The following is a 10,866-nucleotide window of genomic DNA, read 5'->3' on the forward strand; positions in this document are numbered from 1 at the left end:
ATGCTAATATGATGATTACATTGCGTTCTGTTGTCAGTGCTGTTTTTGTGCTCACAAAAAGTTAGACATTCAGAACATCTACTAAACATTACAAATAATACATTACAGATACAGTACGTCAAAGAATGGGACAAAAACTGCTTAGCTTGATTTCTTAGCATTCATGCTGCTTTTTTTTTGTATACCTATTGCATTATTTGCATATCATCATATTAACTGCAAACTTGGCAAATAAAAGTCTGGGTCACCAGTCATCACATGCATTCAGAAGGAACGCTTCATGACAGGCCAGAGTGACTGATAAAAAATTCAGCAATCTTCAGATACCTAATTTTTTCCCCTCACATGATTTACTGGAGAGTGAGCATGACAAAAATAAGACTAATGAATTCTCTGCATTCTCCATATGCATAAACCAGTACAATCCAAGCAAACATAAAGAAAAGAAAAAGGGATAGGGATAAAATATTTCTGTTATTCCTAAAAAACAATAGTAATAATTATAGTTGCCTCTTTTCAAAAAGTTTTCTCGGCTTACATGTCTCTGTTTAAGAAATAATGACTTATTGACCATTACAGAGAAGGATTAAAAAACACCTCACCTGTCTCAACTTTTATAATATAAACTGCAGCTCAGAATGAAAACACTTTAGCTCTGATTAGATTATTTTCAGTAATCTGCTTCATGCAAATGTGTTACAACTACTGTCCCCTTCTGACACACTATGGTACTTCAACTAAAGCACCCCTCACGTACTTATGCGCAATAAGACACAGTCAGAAGAAGTTTCCTTAAATAACACAATTTATTAACTGGAAACAATATTGTTTGACCAAAAAAGCAGTAAACACATTTGAACTGTGGTTTATGGTTGTAAGAAAGTACAAATATTGGAAAAGAAATTAGTGATTAACCACGGACAACAAACATCTGATGGTTTTCGCATATGAAGGAGGACTTGATCTCAGCCAATCATTAAGCTTCTATGTTGCTGACAATAAACCTTTAAAGATTTTCAAACTCAAAGTAATGGTGTTTAAAAACACTGCGCACGTTCAATATCTGACAATTAGATACAAACAGAATTCATGATGCCATCTTATGGACGGCCAGTGTAATTGTTCCATGTGTTCTCACCAAAATGTTCCTGCAATAACAAAATTACAAACATTCCCCAATTAATACTTAAAACGCAGCTGCAATATGTATTGTTCAAAGTCTATTTATAATAAATTTAGGATGAGGATACTAAGCCTTTAAGATCTGGAGTTTGTTTTGTTGTTCTTTGTTCTCTATCAAAATGAAGCTTCTTACCCACAGTCAGACTCCAGGCACACAGTAGGGAAGTCAGTGGGGTCTTTGGTTAGAGAAGCAGCTTGCTTGGCCAGTACAGACACAATTCCTCCATGTTCATCAGAGAGCGAGCCACGGCCTAGAGATTGAAACATTAAAGAAGCTTACAGTTACAGTATTAAGTCGTTCTCATATTATGGTGAGTAATAGAAAAGATTTCAAAAATTCAAGAAAACCCATATAAAAGCACAAGTCTATAACCCTATATTTTATTGAACAATATGTTTAATGGTTTAACTCTATACTGCTCAATTTGCTCCTGTGTGCAGCAGATTATACACTCACCTAAAGGATTATTAGGAACACCTGTTCAATTTCTCATTAATGCAATTATCTAATCAACCAATCACATGGCAGTTGCTTCAATGCATTTAGGGGTGTGGTCCTGGTCAAGACAATCTCCTGAACTCCAAACTGAATGTCAGAATGGGAAAGAAAGGTGATTTAAGCAATCTTGAGCGTGGCATGGTTGCTGGTGCCAGACGGGCCGGTCTGAGTATTTCACAATCTGCTCAGTTACTGGGATTTTCACGCACAACCATTTCTAGGGTTTACAAAGAATGGTGTGAAATGGGAAAAACATCCAGTATGCGGCAGTCCTGTGGGCGAAAATGCCTTGTTGATGTTAGAAGTCAGAGGAGAATGGGCCGACTGATTCAAGCTGATAGAGCAAGTTTGACTGAAATAACCACTCGTTACAACCGAGGTATGCAGCAAAGCATTTGTGAAGCCACAACACGCACAACCTTGAGGCGGATGGGCTACAACAGCAGAAGACCCCACCGGGTACCACTCATCTCCACTACAAATAGGAAAAAGAGGCTACAATTTGCAAGAGCTCACTAAAATTGGACAGTTGAAGACTGTAAAAATGTTGCCTGGTCTGATGAGTCTCGATTTCTGTTGAGACATTCAGATGGTAGAGTCAGAATTTGGCGTAAACAGAATGAGAACATGGATCCATCATCCCTTGTTACCACTGTGCAGGCTGGTGGTGGTGGTGTAATGGTGTGGGGGATGTTTTCTTGGCACACTTTAGGCCCCTTAGTGCCAATTGGGCACCGTTTAAATGCCACGGCCTACCTGAGCATTGTTTCTGACCATGTCCATCCCTTATGGCCACCATGTACCCATCCTCTGATGGCTACTTCCAGCTGGATAATGCACCATGTCACAAGCTCGAATTATTTCAAATTGGTTTCTTGAACATGACAATGAGTTGTCAATAGAGCATCTTTGGGATGTGGTGGAACAGGAGCTTCGTGCCCTGGATGTGCATCCCACAAATCTCCATCAACTGCAAGATGCTATCCTATCAATATGGGCCAACATTTCTAAAGAATGCTTTCAGCACCTTGTTGAATCAATGCCACGTAGAATTAAGGCAGTTCTGAAGCCGAAAGGGGGTCAAACACAGTATTAGTATGGTGTTCCTAATAATCCTTTAGGTGAGTGTATTTTCTGTGCAGATTTATGATTTATGGAGAGGACCAGAAAATTATGCGTTTATTTTATCGAGCAGTTATAGAGAGCATAATTAGATATGGCATTATTATATGGTTTGGTAACCGTACGGCTCACGCAAAGTCTAAGCTTGCTCGCCTGGTAAAAATAGTGATGAAGACCATAGGGAAAAAGGAACCTCAGTCTTTTGAGTCATTGTATAAACAGTCAGTTCTTAGGGAAGCACATCAAATTTTAGCCGAGGCATTGTACATATTGCACATAGAGTATGAATTACTGCCCTCTGGAAGATTTGCATCTCACAATTCTAAGGAAAAAAAAATTGTGTTTGAAAAAACTGTGAGTTTACATGTTCAGTCAAAAGTTTTGAAACATTAACATTTTTTAATGTTTTTGAAGGAAGTCTCTATGCTCATCAATGCTGCATTTATTTAATCAAAAAATACAGTTAAAACAGTAATACAATTACAATTTAAAGTAATTGTTTTCTATTTTAATACATTTTTAAAAAAAAGTAACTTATTTCTGTAATGGCAAAGCTGAATTTTCACTCATTACTGATTCAGTGTCACATGATCCTTCAAAAATCATTCTAAGATTTAATGATCAAGAAACATTTCTTATTATTAATGTTGTAAACAGTTTTTGCTGCTTAACATTTTTGTGGAAACAATGATACTATTCAACCATTTGTGGGTACGATTTAAAAAAAGATAGTAATTAGATAGTATAAGTAATTAATACTTTTATGAAAAGAAAAAAAGTCAGAATTGTGAGATAAAAAGGCGCAATTACCTTTTTTATTTTTTTATTCTATGGCAGAAATAAGCTTCCATATATTATTACCCTTAATTTATTAGTGAAACTAAATTAAATAATGTAGCGTTATTTTACTATTATAGTTATTCATATTTTGAATTAGCTTCATTTTTATAAATATTTTTTTTACTACTAACATTTTGTTGTTTTATATTTTGTCATTTTTATTAGTTTTTTATATTAAAATTTAGAATAGTTTTATTTTCAGTTTTGTTAAGTTTTAGTTATGTATTTCTAATTTTAATACTTAAATTAAATTGAATTAAGTTTTCCTAAGCAACATTTCTAATTTTATTTTCTTTATTTTTTTATTTCAATTAACTCATAGGTTTTTAATCGTTTTAGATTTAGTTAATAATAACAACCCTGATGTAAGTTGTCCATTTTAAATGGTAATAATGTCGCCAATTTTATGAAAGTAGCCTAAACTGAATAACATTCACAACTTTAGTAAAATTATTGCTGCTGATGTTGCTGAAAAAATAAATAAATTAATGGACATGTAAACTTCGCAAATACAGTCGTTACTGTCATCATGACCCAGTGGATGAACGAGACAAACTATACTTACATCCTAGATTATGGCCTTGAGCGTCTGTGCACAAAACCCCAACAATGGCAGGATTTTTCATCCTAGTGTAAGAAAACACAGATTAGAAAAAGCAACACACAAAATAAGTAGGCTATATATGCTTGGTAAATAACGACATTTTTTAACGTACGTATCATCAAGATGCTGTTCCAGTGCACCCTCCATAATAGCGGCTTAAATAACGATGTTAAATTAACAGTAAGAGTAAATATTGTGGAGAGAGGGGAAGCGGCAGTTGTTATTTGGACTACTTCCGGGATGTCAGCTGACATCCTATCATGCGACGACTACGGCGTCCTCCAAGGAAAAAACACCAAGCAAATATGATCTAGCGCCATCTAGCTCAAGTCAGCATTGTCAGTAAATAAGAAAATATTGTAAGCAGCGAAACACTCTCCATGTAGTCTGAAATCAATGTGTTTGGGGTTAAATTTAAGTTATATGATAGGCTACACTAGTAACAGACGATTTTCTACGCAGTCAGACTTGCTGAAACTAAAGCTGTTGTTTTGCAGGACCAAAATCACCAAAATGGTTTAAGACCAGCTTGGACCACTTAAAAAACAAGCTACAATTTACCAAAACGCAGCAACCAGCTTTAGATGGATGTTCCTGCAGGACTATTATTAGCAGATGGTCACATATGATTCAGTGTCAAGATCAACATCTTTTTATTTCTCCCTCTACTTCCTTTTTTTTATCAATAATAGCCTACATTCTTAAAGAATTCTTTAAAAATTCTTTAAAGGGCAAATATATCCGGTTAACATTTAGCTGTCATTGTCAATGAGAACTCCCAGGGGAACGTGTGAATGTTCACTGTTGATATCTCTAGAGTCTAGACAACCCCATGCTCTGACCAAAAGCAGAAAAAAAGACCAGTCCTGCTCCTCACATTCAATTTTATTTTAGGAGTTCTTTTATCAGAAACTGATGCTGTCTTCTCTATTTTGAAAAGTCTTTTGTGTTTCGTGAGCCACTTTTGATGAAGACAGTTTTAGGCTACTCTGTTCATTATATAATACATTAAATATATGTTTGTATCATATATCTAGAATGTGTATACTGTACACTTCAAAAATACAGCCAACCATATGTGCAAATTGTGAAGTATAAATCAGCTTATTGAGTTCAATATACATGCAAATGGAATGAAGCAGAGCAACAATCCCTAGAGCCCAGTAGAACTGATTCAGGTTTCCAGAATGTGTGCAGCCTTATGGGTAGCCTATCACATTTTTTAGGTCAATTTAATTTATTTTCCCTTCATTTCTCTCTCAAAAGATTCATTAATAATATACTAAGATACTAAGTGCCAAGATATTTTAACTACTTTTACAAACTGCTATACTGATATATCGAATAAATGAAGTATTCGTTATCCTGTGTGTTTGTGTTCTTATTGTGCCAAAATGACATGGTATTAGTGTGTGCTGATAATTTAGTTCAATTAGTATGGGAAATATAAGGGTAAATATCTTTATATATAATACATGATATAATTATTATATAAAGTATAATGGCCAGATTAATATAATATAGTGTAATATAATATAATATAATATAATTACATTATATTGCATTTATTATGAAGTTATGTTTAACAGCGTCCAAGCTCATTTAGCCAACGTAGGTTCTTCCCTGCTAGCAACGCTTGATGATTTCTACCCAGTCCTGTACAGTTAGAGCCAAGTTGGTCTGCTGACGGGGCAAAAAGTTGCAATGTAATTACGTGGCCGGGCCGTCAGTGGCATCCATCACTTTCACTGCAGCCAAGAAATGCACTGCTGACTAACCAATGGCATTTTCATGCTCTCGCTAAACGTAAATCAAATCCCAACAGATAGGACTGACATTTTCCAGTCGGCTATCCTTCACTCCAATTGCCGTCAAGTTGGATATTTTATTTAGCTATCATTTCAAGTAAGCTCATTGATTCTGTATAATTGCATTCCATCACGTATCTCCAACCCAGGCTTTGATCATCAGCATCTGCAACATTTCCATATGCATCTGACTCTGATGAAAAGAGAGTGCCTGACTTCATAAAGTGCAAGGCCGCATAAGACGTCATGAATGTATTCCTTTAAATGTATTGTTAGCTGAATTATTGCTCAAAAGCACTATCAGAATATTTAACCATGCATGCAAGTGGCTTTTATGAATGGCAGGCGTTCTAATTCTGTGTAAAACTGCCGAGCTTTGCATGAAGTTCTTCGGGCGCTGATTCAGTGCAGGCCTTCCGATGACCTCACAGCAGCAAAAGCTGAAGTACGAGACCAGATTAAACTTGACACCAGAAATTGAAGAGTCCTTATTTTTAAAGAGTCCCTTCATGAGAAATGTACTGTTTGTAGTGAGTAGGGCACATGTGTCCGCGATGAGATGTAATTACTCTTGTTACTGCTGGTTCAGAGAAGTTTTCAGGCTTGAGAGGACATGATGTCGAATACGTTTAACAGTCTGTGTCTGACTGGCACATTTAAGACTTGTAAATAGGAAATTGTCAGTGAATGACAGTGCATATTATGTCATGGGGTGACTGTAGGCTTAAACGTCTCAAATGAATTGACAAGTGCTTAATTTGTTGTGATTTACCTGGAAGCAGCATCATATTGTCAGGAAGCAAAAATAAACGTTTCTCTCGTCAACCCCTTGCGCTGATGACTCATTTCCTATGAACTTACTTGACTTGTGTTGAAACTTGGCTGCACGACTGACATTACTCTGGCGCTGTAAAGGGCGATGAATCTTAATGATTCAAATGAGAAGGTGATAATTATGGCCCGTGGACTCCTGTAAAATGAACAAGTGTCTTGTGGAGAAGTGAATAAGGGGAAAAACTAAATTACTTTAGCCTAACAAGCTGCGCATGAAACCGGATGCATAGAGGATATTAGATGATGGTGTGAAGGATTCTTTCTCTTTGACAATGGAGTAAATCATTTGAAAATAATTACATTGAAATTGAAATTGTTTACATCATTACAAATTTCCTCAAATTGAAAATATAAAAAAAGACATATTCTAATATTCTTTTAGTTGCACAATTTAATAAATTAGAGAATCTAACTGCAGATACTAAAAATTATACAAACTATTATACCTCCAAAACATTATGTTAATCAACCAATCAATCAATCAAACAAACAAACTAGAGGATTTACTGAAACAGTAATTTGTGCTCTAGTGATTCCCAACTAGGGATACTTGGAAAGACTTTGATTTGTTAAACCTATAAAAGTAGGAACAAAAACTGATTTAAGTTCCTTTTAAGAAAATAATTAAAACACTAAATTGATCAACAAAATATTGTGTTTTTTATGAATTTCTGTGGATTACACTGATAACATTCGTGCTTCTGTTTACTATGTGTGTAAATCTGTTTTCAAACACATGTCAGCTGTGATTTTATTAAATTCTGACTTGTATTAATGATATTGTGATGATAAATGATATTCGGTATAAAATTAGTTGACAGTATGAACACATTTCAGGTTTCAGTGAAGGTGTACTTGAGACTTATTGATTGGGGCTTTTGGGGGGGACGTAAGCCATAAGCAAAGTTTGGCAAACAATGCTCTTCTAAATTTAACTCATCTGATTAATAACCAGACATATCCAATGAAAAACGTGTTAATAGCTGCCATCAGGAAGGATTTGCTTGAAGTGAAACATCCATTAAAGGTCTCTTCTCCATCATCCAGTCCAGCGTCATACAGAAAGAGATGACGAAGTCCCTGCGGAGGTGTGGGTGGGGGGAAAAGAGGGGCGAGGGGAGATAAAGAGAAAGAGAGATGGAGAAAGAAAGAGAGAGAGACAGAGCCAGATCTCAGACCTTATTTCAGAAGTTACCAAAGACTCCACACTCTGAGACGGAAGGTTAAGAACAGCAGAGAAGTCAAATCGTCTCCTCGGGGCCATAGAAAATCCACTGGGAGCTCCGCAGGACAGAAGAAAGATCAATAGGGAGATTTAGAAGACTGAAAAAAGATAGTTGGTGCTCTTAGTGTTTTGTGGTGTTTGTCCCGCTGCTGCTGCTGCTATGAGCAGGGTGTTGATACTGTCCGTGCTCCTGCTGTCCCTGAGCTGGTGCAGATGTGCCGTCATCACAGGGGTAAGTCTGACTATTTACTCTTAGTCATTTTTATTTCATTTGATTTTTTATTTATCATTAATTTATGCAATTATACATAAGAATGAATAATGTTCAGTTGGTTTCAATAACTAATAGTGAACAAAGTTTTTTATATTTTGCCAAAATGGATTGGTAACAATTTACAATAAGGTTTCATTTGTTAACATTATTAACTAACATTTTACTACAGCATTTATTGGTTAATGTTAATATCAACATTTACTAATACATTTTTAAGATCAAAAGTTGTATTTGTTAATGCACTGTAAACTAATGTGAAGATGAATATTTTTATTAACTAATAGGTTAATAAATGCTTCAAAAAATGCGAATTAACTAATGTTAACAAAAGAGACCTTAAAGCGTTACCAATGGATACAGTTTATTTATGATTCACCTTCATTGTGTTTATTCAGGCTTACTGTTTAATTGATAATTGTTTGCCTGTCAGCCAATGTGTCAGATTAAACTTACTGTATTAGAATAAATGTTTTTGAAAGGAAAGTTTGGTATCAGATTTTAGATCCGTTTTTCCACATTTTATATAGCCATTGGGTATTTCCCATCCCAACCCCTATATATTTGATCAGCGTTTCCCATCCTTTTTAACATCCTAAATTGATATCCTCCATTTAACTCATATTTAAATCTATCATCTAGCATTTTCATTTCATATAGAATAATAAATATATTGCAAGGTGCACTTAAAAAAAAACAGACTTACCAAAAAAGGGGCTTTCTTACTTGCTGGTCTATCACAAGTTCTGAACATTTAGGGAAAATTATAGAAAAAGGCATTATTTAATCTTATTTATTAGTCAAATATTTAATAACAAAGGTCATTTGCATTCTTGGCATTGGAGAATTCAAGAAGCTCAACAAAATATCACCCATGAGCAAATACACTATATCATTTGTAGAAAATTGTAATCTTGCAAGTAAACAAAGCCAAAGCAAGATCTTATATGTATTGTGAATCCAGGGCATACAGTATGTGACGTATTGTGTGTTGTGTTTGTGTGTCAGGCGTGTGACAGGGATGTGCAGTGTGGCGTGGGTCTGTGCTGTGCAGTGAGTCTGTGGCTTCGAGGCCTGCGTATGTGCACACCACAGGGGCTGGAAGGAGACGAATGCCACCCGTACAGCCACAAGGTATACAGATGCACTCACACACACACTGTACAGAGCCACGAGAAACCCCTCCGGAAAATCAAAGCTGTGATTCGACTGGCTGGCTCGAGGAAACCCAAGGTTAACAGTTAACAGAAGAGAAAGATAAAAATAGAGACAAGGAGAAATTGAGAGAAGGAGCAAAACAGAGATAGACTAGTCAGAACGGACAATAGATGGTCAAGCAACTCTAAATTGAAAAGAAACACATTCGGATTCAAGAATGCAATCTCTTTTTAAACAGCGGATCTGATTGCTGCCAGAAATGACTGAGAAAGGCTTTAAAAGAATCTGCTGATAAGTGTAGCTGATATCGATCGAATGTCTCACAGATCAGGGCTGTTTATCACTGATGGACAGTCTCAGACCGATACAGAAGCTTTGCATTCAGCGTAGGCTATAAGGTGAAGGAAAGCAGATTTGCAGGTGTTTGTGACTCAATGATGACTAATAAAACTGACAAGATCCTTAAACAGAAACTTACGCCTATAGAGTTTTGTCTAATCCTGACTGGCTGAACTAACGTCTGCAAAGATGTAATCAGAATGGTTACGTCTTTACTTTACACCAGTCATGGTTTAAAAATAAATGGTCTTTATTTTTATTAATTTGAATGTAGCAGTTCATGTTTTTTTAATCAATGCATTGCTGATCAATAATAACAATAAATGATATGAAATAATAATATCATGTAGTTATTAATAAAGTCATCTGTGTGTTTTGACTTCGCCGCAGTTTCCTTTCCCCGGGAAGAGACAACACCACACCTGCCCCTGCCTGCCACATCTGGTCTGCACCAGCTACAGCGACAACAGATATCGCTGCAACAGCGACTTTAAAAACATAGACTTTTAACACTGGAAGGAGTTCAAGAAAAGAGGAATGGAGGAGGGGGATACTTGAAAGCAGGATAGCACAAGAAGATTAATAACAAGTGCCATAGCACCTTTTTGCTCATTTTTATTTTTCACTCTCATGCACTTTGCAGTACAGAAATGCAGACATACATTATTCACAGTGGCACAAGGTCTACCTTTAGAATCACTGGTTTACCTTGGCATCCACTACACTTGATAGTAAAAGCAAAGTTAGTCTCATCACCAGATTGATTTTATGTTACATACACCTTGATATATACACTTTATGTTGTGTACATCATAGACATTTTGGAATGTGCTTAGGAGGGAGTCATGTTTCTGAATAATTTATCTTCAATATGCTGTAAATATGTTGAAGGCTTATTTATTGTAAATAAAATATAATCAGTCTGAATTGTCTTTGTGCTTTTTTCACTGTGAAGAGTGAACCTGACTTTCTCTGAAATGCACA

The 10,866-nt window shown here is 35.8% G+C and overlaps 2 protein-coding genes across 2 annotated transcripts; one reads left to right on the top strand and one right to left on the bottom strand.

Moving 5' to 3' along the window:
- Positions 1–784: 784 nt before the first annotated feature.
- On the bottom strand, positions 785–4,508 carry lamtor5 (late endosomal/lysosomal adaptor, MAPK and MTOR activator 5). Its single transcript, XM_056260997.1, has 4 exons — positions 4,360–4,508; positions 4,209–4,270; positions 1,316–1,433; positions 785–1,148 (listed from the first exon to the last, which is right to left on the bottom strand). Exons 1-4 carry the CDS (start codon positions 4,392–4,394, stop codon positions 1,088–1,090), a joined length of 276 nt encoding a protein of 91 aa, XP_056116972.1. The 5' UTR covers positions 4,395–4,508; the 3' UTR covers positions 785–1,087.
- A 3,370-nt stretch (positions 4,509–7,878) lies between these two features.
- Positions 7,879–10,646, top strand: prok1 (prokineticin 1). The gene is made up of 3 exons (XM_056260996.1): positions 7,879–8,346; positions 9,394–9,519; positions 10,273–10,646. The coding sequence occupies exons 1-3, from the start codon at positions 8,275–8,277 to the stop codon at positions 10,390–10,392; spliced, it is 318 nt and encodes a 105-aa protein (XP_056116971.1). The 5' UTR covers positions 7,879–8,274; the 3' UTR covers positions 10,393–10,646.
- The last annotated feature ends 220 nt before the right edge of the window (positions 10,647–10,866 follow it).

Source organism: Rhinichthys klamathensis, unplaced genomic scaffold, assembly GCF_029890125.1.
Source record: "Rhinichthys klamathensis goyatoka isolate OS25496 unplaced genomic scaffold, OSU_Roscu_1.1 h1tg000180l_1, whole genome shotgun sequence".
NCBI classification, from domain to species: Eukaryota; Metazoa; Chordata; class Actinopteri; order Cypriniformes; family Leuciscidae; genus Rhinichthys; species Rhinichthys klamathensis.